The sequence below is a fragment of the Buceros rhinoceros genome, unplaced genomic scaffold, assembly GCF_000710305.1.
Source record: "Buceros rhinoceros silvestris isolate BGI_N320 unplaced genomic scaffold, ASM71030v1 scaffold3982, whole genome shotgun sequence".
NCBI classification, from domain to species: Eukaryota; Metazoa; Chordata; class Aves; order Bucerotiformes; family Bucerotidae; genus Buceros; species Buceros rhinoceros.
Window position 1 is genome coordinate 36005 of NW_010398146.1, and position 16628 is coordinate 52632.

The 16628-nt window shown below is 40.5% G+C and overlaps 1 protein-coding gene across 1 annotated transcript in view; it reads left to right on the forward strand.

The window, feature by feature from the left end:
* Positions 1–16628, forward strand: part of DAPK1 (death-associated protein kinase 1) — a gene marked incomplete at its 5' end in the record, with an annotated part of 53169 nt that overhangs the window by 31847 nt on the left and 4694 nt on the right. The window contains 6 exons of the mRNA XM_010130964.1: positions 3210–3287; positions 6261–6483; positions 8800–8988; positions 10761–10958; positions 13243–13381; positions 14728–14848. Coding sequence (XP_010129266.1) covers positions 3210–3287; positions 6261–6483; positions 8800–8988; positions 10761–10958; positions 13243–13381; positions 14728–14848 — 948 coding nt within the window. The remainder of the gene's footprint in view (positions 1–3209; positions 3288–6260; positions 6484–8799; positions 8989–10760; positions 10959–13242; positions 13382–14727; positions 14849–16628) is intronic.

Below are 16628 nucleotides of genomic sequence, written 5' to 3' on the forward strand. Positions count from 1 at the left end.
TGTTTTACAGGTTTTCCTTTATAACCAGTTTTTGTCCCTTCTGATTTTTTTTGTTTGCTTTTTGTTGTGTCCGTATTATCACTGTGAGATGAGATACAACAAATAGGTGATGGGAAATTCTTGAGCTGTATCACTTCTTTTTTGTCGTGACAGCTGTGTTGCTGTGTTGGTATAATTGCCTGTGTGGCCCCTGTTTTTCCAAGATAAAAGGAATTTTTATCTCTTTAGTTTAGATCAGTTAGAAGGAGATAACAAAGTAAATCATGCTGATAACTACATCTGGCAGAAGAAGGAGGCTGAATATACATAACTATCCATTATTCCAGAAGTGCTGGGACAGAGAAAAAAAGAAAAGGAGGGAGAGGAAGGGAGGAAGTGTGTGTGGTGATTTTAATAGCATTGCAGGTTTGCATTAGTTTGCTAGGTGCTTGTTATTAAAAATCTTAACAGCTTATTAACAGCTCTTTCCAAGCTCGTACAGTAGAATTAATTACGTTTTTTCTTCTCTCTTTTCTGAATCCCTTTCCTGAAGAGTTAACTTTTTCAGCACTGTTAAGTAACTGGGCTGCAGAATGATGTCCCTGCCTCCTCTCCAGGCTGAAGTCCATTTTAGGACTAGTTTGATTTTGAATATGATGGCATGAATGTTGTTAAGTGACCTTAGAAACCTTATGTTCCTAGAGTATACAATCATTTCCAGTGTTTGAGTATCACCAAAAAAATTCTATTGTCCTCACGTGTTAGCTGGCACCGTCTTCTTGGCTTTTCTTCACAGAAGTTTCTCAAATTGCACCAAGTTTGGAATTGCCAGATTACTTAATAACTTTGTATAATGGTGCTTGCAAATGGCTGGTTAAGCTCAGGACCAGCTCTTACAGGCATAGCTGTCTGGTTTGCCACAAAGAAGCCAGTCAGCAAATGCAATGGAATATTACCACCAAGTGTGAAATATGCTTTCCTGGGTCCTGTAACCAAGCCCTCCTTAGCCACCAGCTTTGCTCACGCATCACTATTCTAGCGTATAGATACTCTGTGCTGTTCAAGAAAGCTTGAATAGGAAAATAATTTACCAAAACCCATTTGCCATTTTGCTTGTCTATGTATTTTATAATTCTTGTTGATCACTGCAGATGATCCTGCAGTGAACATTCAGATTAAACAGCCTCATCTTGTTCACGGTGTTGAACAAAAAAAGGCAACTTTGTTCTGTTAATTTTTTTTTTCATGGAGGCAGATGTTTCTCTCACCTGTTTTCTCATACCAATAAATTGAGCTTCCAGATCTGAGTCTACATTTTCAACAGACAGGTGAACTAAACTGCTGGCATCTGTCGATGTAAACATCTCAAAATGCTTTTTGGCGGGTAAATTTGAACTAGAATTCTTTCTTAGTGCTTAGCGCTTTTTACCAGTGCTCTGGAGCATCCTTTACCAACTCCACAGACCTTTCAACCTGGCTTGATTCCTGTGCTGTCTGGTAACCATGGACTTCAAAATTTTGCTTGTCAGGCAATGCCCTTGCTAAGGCATTGCTCCATAAGGGAAGATGAGCTAGGAGCCAAGAGTAAACAAGGCAGGCAGGGACAGTGTTCTCACCACAGAGGCCCAGTCCCACAGTACCCAGGCAAGGCAAGCAGAGCAAGTCCAGTGATAGCAACCAGCTTCAGACAGGAGTCCAGGTTGCCAGTCAGTGAGGCGAATCTGAGCTTAAGGTCAGAAATTGGACTCAGTGACCATGGTCAGCCAAGGGTCTAGTGATTGGCGGTCCAGACTGTAGAGAAGAGACAGGTTCAGGGTCAAACCAAGACGTTAGGGACCAGCTCAGTGGGATGCGTGGCCACGTGCAGACCTGTAGCTGTAATGCCACTCAGGTGAGGACTAAAGGTAAAACCCTCAGCCTAAGAGCAATGCCTAAGCAAAAGAGAGTGCAAAAGCCCCTGGTGTGGCTTCTTTTTAGGTCTTCTTCCTCCACAGCAGTCTGAACCAAGATTAGACAGCTGTATCAGACAGCCGGTCTTGAGTTCAGGAACCTGTTAGGGAGCGGAAAGGTAGCTCTGGCTCATGACAGTGCCATCCCACTCTTACAGGTAGGTTTGCTCTGTGCGCACATCTGCTTAGACTTTCAGCAATTTGAATCGAGTTTTTGGAGCAGTCACCATATTCTCTAAGCAAAATTAATCTTAAAAAATATATTCAGGTGTTTCTTTACTGAAGTTGCAATTACATGTCAACTGTGGAAGGAATTTAAGGGTAAGGTGTTGGTTCAAATTTAGTCAGTTCATGCCATCAGCTACAACTTTAGCTGTTTCTTGCTAGTGTTCTGTTCCTGTTATGTCTGAATTTTGTGAAGTTCTGGAGTACATAACTTTTATGAAAACCTGAATATGGCTTCTGTAGGTGGACACTCAATTGTTAGAGACATTTGTTTCATATATAGGGATAGTGATTACAATAACCTCAGGAACTACTTAAGACAATGCAGGTTTCACATGAAAAGCTAGTAAAATCAAAGATAAAAACCTAAGAAAGAGGTCTTAGTTTCCCATTTCTACTTCTTAATAACTGGAATTTCTTACCTGAGGGGGTGAAAGTGCTCATAAATTAATTACCTGTTATCAAAATTTAAAACAATACAGTAACATTAATGCCACTGTAAGAATGAAAGTAGTGAGCAATTTTTCTTTCAGCCTATTTAATATTAAGCTGCTGACCTGTGAAACTTGGGTAATTAAATGGCAAGACCAGAATGCTGAAGGCAGCTTTGCTTCTTTTAAATTTGCTGATGCAATTTCAACCGCATCCCTTACAATGTTCTTGCTTTCTGGAAACCTCCGGTGACTGATAAGCCACTGTCATTCTTTATCCATCAGTTAAAGAAAAATTTAGAAATTCAGATGGGGGGAGTATTGGTATTGCTTTTAGACTCTGAATTCCAAGTATCTTGTTACAGTGCCATCCAGATGCCAATTTGTAAAAGAAATGCCATTGTCCCACATTGTACTATAATTTTTTTGACAGTTTAAAAAAACAAGGATTCTAGTGGGAGGTAATCATTGCTGGTTGGTTGTGGTTTTTTTTTTTCTCTCCCTGTTTCATTTGCATCTGACAGCAATTCTGTTACTGCCTTGAGCAGCTGAGCTACGTGGCACATGAGTTTTTTTATTGTAGGCAAAAGGAAGAAACTGTGGCTAATAATTTGTCTTTTAACAGGATGGGAAAACAGCAGAAGATCTCGCCAGAGCAGAGCAGCATGAACATGTAGCCAGTCTGCTTTCAAGACTTAAAAAGGTTGGGAATACATGGATTTTAACTGAGGTTTTCATATTCTTAAGATACCAAGATAAGTTTGACCATGAGAAATCATGCAATATTCGTTAAAGAAATTCTGAAAAGCTGTTGCAAAAATCATTATTGGAGTGGTCTCTGGTTTTTTTCCCCTCATATTTTTAGTTTGAAATTATACCCACAGTTCAAACTAATATGTACAGATTAACAAAAATGCCTAAGCTCCTCTGCACCCCTGATCTATGTTATCCTGTCTCTGACGGTGCCTAGCAATGTATCTAAGGTGTTCAGAAGAAAATGGAAAACAAACTGTTAAGAATTAGGACATCTCACAAGAGGACTTATTTCCCCAACATCACATTTTTATTTTGGTTACAGTTATGCAGTAGTGAGGCGTTTGTGCCCCTTCTGGAAACCAATACCATATGAAATAGTTGCGCAGGTTCTCAATGTCTTCTTTTAATTCAGCAGTTTAAGTATCTTCAAATCCCCTGAAACTAGAATGCAAAGCTGATCTGGGCTTGTTGTAAGGGAGTAAGACTGACACATCTGATACACATTGATTATTCTGGATAGGCAGCATCACTCATGCCGTGAAGATGCAGGGACCCCTTGCCTGGAGATTACAGGCAACAGCCAGACCAATTAAAACAATGCTTTTTTCGTTATGCCAGTTGGTCTATGGCAAACTGAAATAATAGAAGATGGCGAGTACCAGTTATTGCCAAGGTGGAAGTAGAATCATGTGCTTTAGTCCTACCAGTAAATTTATACTTGTAAAATATATCACTGAAGGTGTCCAAAAGTGCCAAAGTTCAGGCTTCCTTTGCAGTGATAGCTTTTGTAAATATTTGTTAAAATCCATTTTGCATAGATGTATCTCTGCACCAAACCCTTGCCCGTGGAGGTGGATAAATCCATGCAGGTGGATAAATGAGATGTAATCATGGAACTAATACAAGTTGACACAGAACGAAAGGGAGAAGGTCAAATAAATCTCTTCTGAAAGAGATGTTAGTAGCTCTAACTCTCTTTTTGATAGCAGAGTATACTTAATTATTGAAGGCCTGTCTATATGTATGGAAGAAATGCGTGATAAATATATACTTCATCAAAGTATACTTTGCAACACAGAATCCGATCGATTTAAATTAATAAATTATATTAAACCACTGAAAATATTCTAGTACTACTCAAAATGGTCAATATCATCTAGTTCAGAGCACACCTGAAACTCCTTTTATTTTCAGTGCCTGTGGAGGGTTTTGTCCCTAGTAGCACACACAGGAAGAACCTACGGCCATAGCAGCTCTTGCAGAGGAGTTGGTATGAGCCATAAGGGAATGCAATATTTGCATTGTGACTAACTCATTTAAAAAATGTCTTTTGACAAGGAAGGAACTAAATTATATGTGCTACTATTTCTGTCAAATTTTTCAGCTTATAATTTTGTTGTTGGTGCTCATTTAATGACTCATGCTACATGTTAAACTTAGTACAAATGCAGAACCACAGAGCCTGTCTCTCAGCTCCAAATGGATGGAATGAAGGAAGGAACAATGAAGCTAGTTCCTTTGCCCTTCCACCTTTCTGCTCTCTTCATGTTTCCATAAAACAAATCTTGCTGCAGTGAAACACTGATAGTTTCCTGTCCTGCACTGCATCCCCTTCTTGACTAGATTTTTCAAACTCAGCTTGTGTGGGAAATAGAGCATCCATGTCTAATTGCCTCTTGCTGGGCAAAAAGAAAAGATGGGGTTTTTGTCCATGCCTAACTCTGGCAGGAACAGAAAGAGTATCCTTCAGATACTACAAGACAAGATGCAGAGAGTAATGAGGCAGCTCAAAGTGGAAGGCTCTTCTGTAGAAGACGTGAGTGGGTTTGAGGAGGATGTGTAAGAGGATGAGATTGCAGCTGTGGGAGAGACAGTGAAATCACACAGAAGGCAAACTGTGAGAGGAGAATTAAGTAGAGAGGGAGATCTATTGAGGCTTGGGCATAAAGAGGGAAACCAGTCTGGACGATGTACATTTGCAGTAGAAGGGTAGAAAAATGGAAGGTGAATAGTATGCAAGAGGTCTTTTAAGGTAAAGAAGAGTGTGCGTGGGGAAAGGAGATCTAAGAGTGGTCTGGAAAGAGTAGTATTTACTTTGCAGAGAACTGAAGTGGAAATTATTGGAGAGCTGAGGGGCAGGGTGGAGGCGTGTGTGAAGGAAGAGGCAAGAGGAGAATCCTCCTAAATACAAGAAGTAGAGAAAAAGTTGATATACAAAAGAGGGGAAATGCGTATGGAGTTTTCAGATGGCTCAGGTGGTAGGTGTCACTGCAAAATTCCTCAGTGCTGCCTGTATGTTATGTAATATTACAGACAGGGGTTTGCTACTGAAACCACAGCAGAATGAGTGCTGAGACAGGCTAGTGTTTTGTCCGTTGCCTTCTATATCAGAGGTCAAAATGATCCTGTTCACTGATGCTGAGCCTTTTGTGATTTCTGTGGAGACTCAAGGTAGCTCTTGAGGGCAAGCAGTCAGCTGTGCCTTGTCTGCCTGTCACAGAACCACAGACTGTTAGGGGTTGGAAGGGACCTTTGGACATCATCTAGTCCAATCCCACTGCTAGAGCAGGTTCACGTAGAACAGCTTGCACAGGAACACATCCAGTGGGTTTTGAATATCTCCAGAGAAGGAGACTCCACAGCCTTTCTGGGAAGCCTATTCCAGTGCTCCAACGCCCTCAAAGTAAAGTAGTTTTTCCTTATGTTCAGATGGAACTTGCTGTGTTCCAGTTTGGGCCCATTGTCCCCACCTTCTGCCATAACTGTGCACCCGCATGATGAAACAGGTGGAGGAACTGATCCAGATGAACACCAACCTGGCAAGAAAGCATTACCTGAATCTTGTGGGGGTTTTTTAGTTTGTTGGGAAGCAGAAGTTGCCTGCCACACGTTCTGATTTCTTCTTAATGTTGAATTTTAGGATACACACCGGGGGCTTTTCATTCAGCAGCTGCGGCACATGCAGAATTCACAGCCCCGGATCAAACTGAAGCTGTTTGGACACTCGGGCACTGGGAAAACAACCCTTGTGGAGTCTCTCAAGTGTGGCCTGTTACGAAGCTTTTTCCGAAGACGTAGGCCTAGGCTTTCCTCTACAAACTCAACCAGATTCCCCCCATCTCCTTTGTCTTCCAAACCTTCAGGTATGGCTTTGAAGCTTTAATGTTTGAACAAAACAACGTTTTTCTCTTAGTCTGTGTAGCTCCTAAGGAAGAGCTGTTGGTTGCACCGCAAGAGACAAGGCAGGCTAAGCACGTAAGAAGCCAAAGCGAAGCAGAGAGGGTATTGACTGCTCTGTGCACAGGCTTGTACATGAAGTGAGAGCGAAGCGACAGGTGCAGAGTGCAGGAGCAGTTAAGGTTTTGTTTGCTCACACGCTGTGTAGGGGAACTTGGAGAGTGGAGGACAGGACTGGAGAACACTAGCGTTTATTTTTCACAGAAGGTTGTAGGCTACAAACACCAGCGTCATAAACAGATTGTGGTTCCACCATTGTGTTCTTGTGATAATGTTTTGTCAGCCTTTTTGTTTGAGTAAATTCAATAACTGAGAAAAATTGAAATAGTTGCTCCATCTTTATATGGTCCTTAAGTAATAACACGGTATTCAGAACTGCCTCTGATCCCTTGGAGTGCTTTTCTGTAAAGAACAGGAATGGATTAGCCCAGTTAGCATTGTCTAAAATTGTCTCCAAGCAAGGTGTATGTGGAGGTTTTCTAAACTGAAGTACTAAATGTGTGGAAATAATAGGGAAACTTTGACCACCTAGCACCAGTTGGCCTGTGTGAAGTGGGAAGAGCTGCAGGATGTGGAAGAACTAGCTAGGTTTACACTTCAGCATGTGCCCAGCTTTGGAAGAACCCACAGCTGTGGCCGAGGGACTCTCTGAAGAGTAATGAAGTAACTGGCCAGGTCCCTTTTCTAATACCGAGAGGCTGCAGGCACTTTGAGGAACTCAAGTTTAGATTGCTGGTTAGAATTAGTCATACTACGTAAGCTTCTAATAAGGTCAAGGTGCCTTTGTCTTTAAAAACCTTTGGATAGTACTTGCAAGTTTGTTGTTTTTAAGTAATGTTACCAAGTGCTAGTAGTAGGTTTCATCTCTACTTCCTCTTGAGTAATCTGAGGAAGCTACAAAGTACTCACACAATGGCTTAACAAGACAAGATCCCTGACACAGAGAGTGTTACTGCATTTGCTGTTTACTTAACACAAGGGACTCAGACCTGTGTCAAACCAATAAAGAAATTGATTAAATTAATCAGTCAGAGGTTCTTGATTCATTTATCTTAATTTACTGTGCCATACAAGGGGAGATAATTCACTCAAGGAGTATCAGTTCCCGGAGGCAGTGCAGGAAGGTTCTGACTGAAGATTGTCAGACACACTGGCAAATCATTATAGAAATAAGGGTGACTTTGAAGCATGTGTTTGAAGAGACATAAAGAGAGAAAGTTGTGCAGTGCCATGGAAACTTAAAACTTACGCATTTCTATGCAAACAAAACTACTATGGTATTGTTTTAAAGTTTAGAGTTTTGGATTTTCCTGTTTCATTGTCTGTTCTTTTTGGTTGAAAATAATTGTATAATACGTAAATAATGTTATAGGTTGAGTGACAAAATCAGAGAAACATTTAAACCAGCACAATTTGGTCTATACCAGATCATATGCTTATTATTAAATTACTAAATTCTGTAAAAATAACTGTGTGAATTCACCATGTATTTATTTACAAGAGCCTAAAGACTTAAATATTACGCTAGAGGATCAAACATGAAACTCTAGTTTTACAGCTGACAGGTACTTTCTTTTTATGTTAAAACCCAGGTATTAGAAATCAGCATCTAGTAAAGAAATCTTTACTTTCTCCACTAGGTGGTGCGAGTTAAATAAAAAGCCCTTTTGTTTCTCATTTACTCTTTGGGAATCTGAATTAAGTATGAACTAAACAAATTGCTTATTAGCAAAATAATTTTGGTGAAGGGCCTGCTTTTCTCACCCACCTCCCAGGAAACAGCTGTTACAGAGTGACATTTTTATTCTTACGAGAATCAGCTCTATGAATACGTAGCATTTCCATGCCGATAAATACAGGCCATGCTGTGGAATTGCAGCCCCTAGCTTAAAAAGCAGTGTATCTGTGCAACACAGAAGAACTTTAACTATCGAAAGCTTTCATTCCCAAGTCATTCATGTTTTTTCTATGCTTCCCACCCAGCGGTATATCTACTAGCTAAAGGGCAATGAGTGCTATATGGGATCACTCTAATATTTTCCTTGTCATCGTTCAGAATAAGGATGTAGTTGTGAATGCTCACAGCTTGGTAGTCATCTGCTTTCTTTGAAGAGCAGTTTTGTTTTTTCAATCAGCTTTTATGCCTTGCATGCTCTAGTTTGAAGTGATCGCGTTGTGATTTTCACATGGTTTGTAATCTCATTTTCCTTTCCCTGACCCAGTTTCAGTAAGCATTACGAATCTTTATCCTGGTTGTGAGAATGTCAGCGTGAGAAGCCGTAGTATGATGTTTGAGCCTGGCCTGACCAAAGGGGTGTTAGAAGCTTTTGTTTCACCTGCTCATCACTCTCCCTTCTCTGCTGATGACCAGTCCACCAAGGCCATTGACATTCAGAATGCCTGCTTGCACGGTAAGCAGAGCCCTGGGCTGGTGAGTCTTAATGCTGCAGGATGTTGCATGTTTTTAAAAATGAAAATGGGGAAAAAAAACCTGTTTTGGTATGGTAGCGACTGTGTTTGAGAATCCAGCACTGGTGGACTTTGGTTTGTTTAAGAGAAAGTAAATCTGCCTGAAGTTCTGTACCTGTAATACACATAGTCCTCACTTGTGTCAAACCCTTACAGTATCACACAGGAGCATTTTTGAGGTGAGGCAGGAGAAAGGAGGGATTTGGAATAGTTGGAGTGGACTGGCAAACTGGCTACTAGTATGAAGGCTTGTTCACCTATACTGTTACATCCTTTGGGGATTTTATCAGATTTTTTTTATCTGGTCCCATAGACCCAACTGTCCTCACTATGTGAGTGGTTCCCAGCTGTATTAAGCACCTACCATTCTTGACCCATGAGATGGCTGGAGCATGTTTGGTGAGCCCTGAAGCTCACCAAACATGGTGAGTGGAGCTTCTGATTTCATTATTTTCTGAAAGGAAGTTAACTACCTGCAGTTGCAACCAATTAGCAGTAAGAGAGGACAGTCAGATAAGTTGTCATAAGTGCATATATGGCTTTTGACTGCGAAGACCATTCAAATGGTGCATATGCACCACCAGCCATACTAATTGCTATACAGATGGCAAGATCTCTCCCTGTAGGATCTCTTCTTCATAAGGAAAGTATTTTGCATGCTTAAGCAGCTGCAATTTTGAAGCTGAGTTAGGATTAATCAAGATTTTATTGTTGAAAGAAAAACCTGTTTATGAATTCAGTATATGCTCACCAGCTCATGCAGTGACAAAATGTTTGTCCTAGATGCCGAAGAGTTTGCTAGATAGCTAATGCTTGTTCATTGTCTGGGCTAATTTCCTCTTTCAGTGTAATTTGAAACCAAGTCAAATTCTGCAGTGAAATAATTTGCAGCGGACGGTCAGAAGAGGTTTCTTTTCTTCCTCTGTGCTGTCTTCATACAGAGCGAAAGTGCGCATATGGGTGAACTCCAAATAGCTGCGTCATAACAGCAGCTTTGAGGTTTCTCGCTTCTTCTAGAAGTTTGAGGTGCATCTTAATTAGTATGTGTTTAAATAGAGGTAGTATAAGAGCGGCAGACTTGACACTAATGTGATGGTGGGTGCATCTGGGAAGTGCCATACAGCACAACTCATTAATGCTGTTCTCACCTAAAGCTGAAAAAGATGGCAAAAAGAAGCAAGGTGCTTTTGGTATCCTTAGCGTGGAGATTCTTCAGTCCTGATTTAACGATGTGATGTGACTAGTACAATTTTGTAAAGCAAGGTGGATTCTTTGAGAATGTCCTTCAGCTTTAGCTGTTTTTAATGCCAGCAGGGACATTTTTCTTAAAAATGTTGAGCTTTTTTGGTGTGAGCAGGAAAAGAATGGGAGCTGTTATTCTTGTTTTTCAATGGAATTACAAGATGCATTGCTGTTTTTTAAGGCAAAGGCCAATTTAATGTGTAAAGCTGCATACATTTAACACACAGGTGCTTTCATGGGGCTTCCAGCTGAATGTCCTAGAGAACTGAATGTGAGAGGAACAGATTGTGAGGACCCAGCTTCTTAACCTCTGAGACTGACTGAAACCTGTTCCCTTTGTTCATTTGCAGTCTTGCTTTTTTTTTCACATCAATATGATTTATCTTTGTGAAAATTTAAATCCATTGAATCTTTTGTTTGTCTTTCCATGGCCGAAAGACGTGATCTCTTCATCTGTTTGTGTGTTTTTCAGGAGTTGGTGATTTCAGCATCTGGGAATTCTCTGGGAATCCTGTGTATTTCTGCTGTTACGACTATTTTGCTGCAAATGATCCCACTGCAATTCACGTTGTGCTTTTTAGTCTGGAGGAGCCTTATGAAATCCAGTTAAACCAAGTGACCTTTTGGCTCAGTTTCCTGAAATCGTTAGTCCCAGTTGAGGAGCCAATAGGTATGCTCTTCTGCCTCATAACAACGTGTTAGGGGACTGAAGGGTAAAGTTTCTTGTGTTTCGCTGCAACTTTGTACATCCTCTGTCTTGAGTGCTGTTATGTGTCTTTATCCCGCTGTATTCAGACAAACTTTATGCAAGGTTTCTTAGAGAAAAGGAGTTTTATCTGTGGAAGGAGCCCAAAGAGCTGTACACACTGCTTACAACTTGCTTATGACTTGGGTCATGAGGTACAGGGCAGCTTCTTGTGGTGCTGGGATTTACATCTGTAAACAACAGATGTGGTTTCATGTCTGATAAGCTGCATGAAAAAGTGTTTCAAAGGGCATTTAAAACCAGTTTTAGACATACTGCTTGGATTCTACTCATATCTAGCCCAATTTAACAGTGTTTCCAGCATAAATCTGTCCATGTGGACAGATCACAATGACATTGTGAAGTGGCGCTGCCTCTCGGTACGCGCAACTTTAGCATGTTTAACTAGAGTTGTATTTGAACTTCAAATACAGTAACCTTTTGGTGCATTGGTGCATTACTAGAAATCAGCATTCCTAGTAAATTCTGCTTCACACGTTCTCAGGCTTTGCACAGGTTTTAGGTTTCTGACAAACTGAAAGTCACTTGGCAGGCAAACAGATTGACTTAAATAGCTTTTTTCTTGAAAGGTCTGTAGCAGTAGGTGTATGTACCATACCAGTTCTTCATGTTTGAAGCTGAGCATTTGTCTACAGACTGTGACGGTTTCACGGACAAACCAAGGTCTGACATGACTCTTGGTTCTACGAACTGAAATGTTTTTCCATCCAGTGGATCGAATTCAGCTCTCGTGGACATTTATAATGCTGCTAGGGACTCACGGAGAAGCGTATGAAACACTTTCACAGTGCAAAGCATATTTCCCCTCTCTTCCTGTGTTCTTCTCGAGTCTGTATGCAATATCTCAGCCACATAAAGATAATGATGAGCCAAGGCAGACCTTCAGTTTTCAGTTCAGGTATCTGCATGTCTTTCGTTTTACATTTTAGGTCAAATCACGAGGTTAACAATATGAGCATTTAGAGCTAACTGACATACAATTACTTCTGGAAGTAAAAACTCAGAAATTTGCAGAGAAGTGTCAGTGCTTGACAGTACAGTTAATCTGTAATTGCTTTTCATGGCTCCTCAGTCTAGCAAGGAAATGTAGTTCTTGGTTTGACCAAGTTAGAATTTGAGTTAACTGTTTCTTCTTGCTGATCCAATCATCAGTATTATTTAGATATTTTGCTTACAGTGTTTATACTGGTCAGTTCAATTTGAGTACCTGTGCATTTTTGAACTATTACAGATATCTCCGGTAATGTGTAGTAACTCATGTTATCTGAAAACATAAACGCTTGGCATTACTTCCCAGTTATTTTGTCTAAGTTCTTCAGCTGCCAAAATAAAAAAGGTACAATTACAAAATACTTAACCTTGAAGTGCTACGCTGAGGTTTGGGAAAATGTGGCTTTTTGTGAATGAATCGAGATTCTGTAGCTCTTAGTTGATGAATACTGAGCAGCGATGTGAACATATTTCTCCTGTATGAAGTTTTTTTCAAGTAGAACAGCAGGATTGCATGTACTCTTTTTTTAAACATAGTCTAATGATGTTTTCTTTTCTAGAAGATATTTTGGGAAAAGATTGAAAACGCTATGTTCACTACTGTCACCTCATTCATGCCATTTGTATCTTTCTTTCTTTCTCATTCTTTTTCATGGTCTCTGCCAGGCTTTCCTACTTAACTCTCACCTAAGTGAGAGGTCATTGTTTGTGTAAGTACTGAAAAAATAGCATTCATACCAACGTATGAATGTTGTAGACATTTTGTGTTCCACCTATAATCCTCTTCTCTGCACCTGTAGTATTAAGGACCATCCAAACATTCTGAGAAACCCTTTCAGGAAGCTGATATTTTTAATTATTTTTCCTCACACCATCATAGTTTGCATAGTGTAGATAATAGTGTATCATTAGTATTACTGATTAATGTTTCTGTTTTAACAGTAGTCATGTAATATCAGTGTATCAGATATCATTCAAAGAGTCTAGCTATTCCAGCTGGACATTATATAGATAATCCTATAGGCAGACAGCAGCCAAAGCACCAGTGGTGTGAGCACAGTATGGCTATGCTTAGCGCTGGTAAATGCACAGCAAGGGTGATGGGTGTGAAGCATGCGGAGTGTATTGCTGCTTTCCCGCCTCAGCCGTCTCCACGGGCAAGTCGCATAGTGAGAGAGTGCTCTTGTTTCTCTTCCAGCATTTGGTGGAAAGCTGAAGAGTCCCCTGCGTGTTGTTTTGGTCGCCACACATGCTGACATAGTGAATCTTCCTCGGCCTGTTGGGGGGGAATTCTGGTATGACAAAGACATGTCGTTGTTGAAAGAAATCAGGAACAGGTAAGCAGGGAGTGTATTATATGTAGTGTTTAAACACATCAACTGGAAAGAAAAATACTGAAATGCATAGGAATATGTAGAAGGTTTTTATACTCTTCAACTTTATGATATTATGATATTTTGAATATGTTCAGGAAGATTATAATATGCAAAAATTTAAACGTTTACCAATATTACCGTGAGTGAACTGCCTTAAGTGAGCTAAAATGAGCCAAGTGGTGCAAAAATTAGTTGAGGCTTAGGAAGTCTCACCCTGTAAACAGTAGGGTACTTCCAAAGGCCCTTATCAGTCATCCATCTAACATCTTGGTACTCAGGTTTTGCACGAATCTCAATACAGTAAATTGGGCAGTTCTCAGCTACAAACCCTGGGTGCAAAAGAGGAAGCCTTACAAGACAGCCACCCTTTCCTTTGAATTCATTTATGGAGGGTAGGAAAAACACTTAAACCAGGCCTGGAGGTACTGCCTGCACAGTTTGTGAAGAGCTGGACATTGTGGAGCTACTCAGTTGACAAGGTCATCCAAGAAGTTGGTACCTAGAAGTCAGGGAAACTTCTACCATTCTTCAGCAAATGTTTGGAGATCATGCAAATTGTAGATGGCAAATATGGAACCTTTCACAAACATACTATTGTATAAAATAATAATTTATACTTCAATTTATATTTCAAGTTACATGTTTCAAGTGGGTAACACACGGTATGAGGAACCATCCATGCCTGTGAGCGTAGACACTTGTCTGGACATTACAAAAAAGACATGAGGGAATTCCAGCACGGCAGCAGCAAGGCAGTATCTTAATCAACTGAAATAACCCAACATCACATACCTGCGTGTAATCTGTGGTGTTGGAATCCTTTTAAATGTAAATCAGTCTGGAGCAAGGAGAACAAGTATGTACAGATGAAAAGTCAAAGGGAAAGTGAGAAAGAGAGCTGGTGTCAATAGCAAGGACAACTGAACTATTTAAAGTGAGAAGAAAGAAAACAACAAATACGAAGAGCTTAAAATGAATTGATTCCTGCTATTCCTTCTCTTGTAACATGTTTGGGTTTTTAATTACAAGTCCTGTGATGCAATTGTAATTTTCTTACACATCCTCAGCCTTCTTCCTTAGGAAGTACAACAGTTTTCTCTCAATATCTCGTTTCATTTTCAAGAAAATTAGAGAGCAACTGTATTGTCTGTGCTTATGAAATATCATAGCGTAATCAGTACTTAAACTTTTTTCATCATGTCTTGAAGAAAAGTAACTCTTGTGTAATTTAAGAACAAAGTACAACTGCATTAAGATAAAACTGGAGTTGGGACCAAGTAAATACTTGCTCGCTGTTTCTCTTCAAGGTTTGGAAATGATCTGCAAATTTCAGACAAGTTATTTGTCTTAGATGCTGGAGCATCTGGGTCAAAAGATATGAAGCTTCTCCGAAATCACTTGCAAGAAATAAGAAGCCAGATAATTTCTGTAAGTAATGTCTAATGGTCTGGATTGGGACAGCCAAAATGAGAAAATCCCATGTAATAGTTTACTGTAAATTTAGTACTTACATTATGAAAGTTAAAGAAACTAGTGCTGTTCCAATTTTTTTAGCAGCATGAGTGACAGACCTAGTGATAAACAAACTCCTGACTTCCAAGATTCAGTCAGCATTTTGAAAATTCTAGGTGTTTTGTACAGGTCACCAAAATGATCTCTCTTGAAGGAAAACCATTTGAGATTTTGAGTTCAAAGTTACAGTTTCGTATTTTGAATTGATAGTGGTTGGGTTTCAGTGCTGGTCCTGCTTTTTTTTTGTTGTTGGTTGTTTGTTTTTAATCTATTAGCATAGTATTACAGAGAGGCAAAACATACTTCAGGCAAATAGGTTTTTTGTTGAAAAAAAAACAAAAACAAAACAAAAAAAACCCAACCAAAACCAAGAAACCAAACTACCAGAGTAGAACAGTTTCCTCAACTATTAGAAAGATAATTTCTAATACAGATATGTGAACTGGATATTCATTAACTTTTCCCCACACTTTTTTACTGAAAAACACGTGCTTGGAGTTGTATTATGTATATGTAGGCACACACAATCCAGGAGGTTCCTGCAGTACATTGGTGATAACTTTGTGACTCAGATGATGGAGGAGGCAACGAGGAGAGGTGTTCTGCTGGACCTTGTACTGAAGAACAAAGAAGGTCTGGCTGGGCATGCGAAGGCTGAGAGCAGCCTTGTCTGTAGGGACCATGAGATGGTGGAGTCCAGGATCCTGCGTGGAAGAAGCAGGGCAATAGTAAGACTGTAACTCTGGACTTCAGGAGAGCTGGCTATGGCCTCTTCAAAGACCTACTTTGAATCCCATGGGGTAGGACTGTAGAAGGTAGGGGGGCCAAGAGAGCCGATTAATATTCAACACTGCTTCCTCCAAACTCAAAATTATTGCACCTCTATGAGTAAAACATCAAGTAGGGGAGACAGAAGACCTGCGCGGATGAGCGCGGAGCTTGTAGAAAAACTCAGCTGAAAAAAGGAGGTTTGCAGTATGTGGAAAAAGGAAATGGACACTTGGCAGGAATATAGGAACGTTGTCAGAGTGAGCAGGGATGCAATGAGGAATGCTAATGCCCACTGGGATTTAAATGTGGCAACCCTCAGGAGTCCGAGTTCCTGGAGGTAAGAGAGGAAGTCTGGAGGAAGGAAGACTTCCCCTGGTCAAGGAGGATTGGGCTAGAGATTATTTAGGCAAACTGGACACCCACAAATCCATGGGCCCAAATGGAAAGCACCTGCAAGTGCTGAAGGAGCTGGCTGATGTTATTGCTAAGCCACTGATCATTTTTGAAAGGTCACGGAGAACAGGAGTGGTGCCAGAGGACTGGAGGAAAGCCAATATCTCTCCAGTCTTCAGAAATGGCAAGAAGGAAGACCCAGGAAACTACCAGTCAGCTTCACCTCCATCACTTGAAAGTGATGGAACAGCTCATTTTGGACATCATCTCTAAACATGAAGGAGGAAAAGGTTATCAGGAATAGTCAATGTGGATTCACCAAGGGGAAATCGTGCTTGACCAATGTGATAGCCTTCTATGGTGGTGTGGCTGGCTGGTTAGATGTCTCCTTGACTTCAGCAAGGCTTTTGACACTGTCTCCTATAACGTCCTCATAGGGAAGCTTAGGAAGTGTGGTTAGATGAATGGACAGTGAGGTGGACCGAGAACTGGCTGAATAACAGAGCTCAGAGGGTTGTGATCAGCGGTTAAG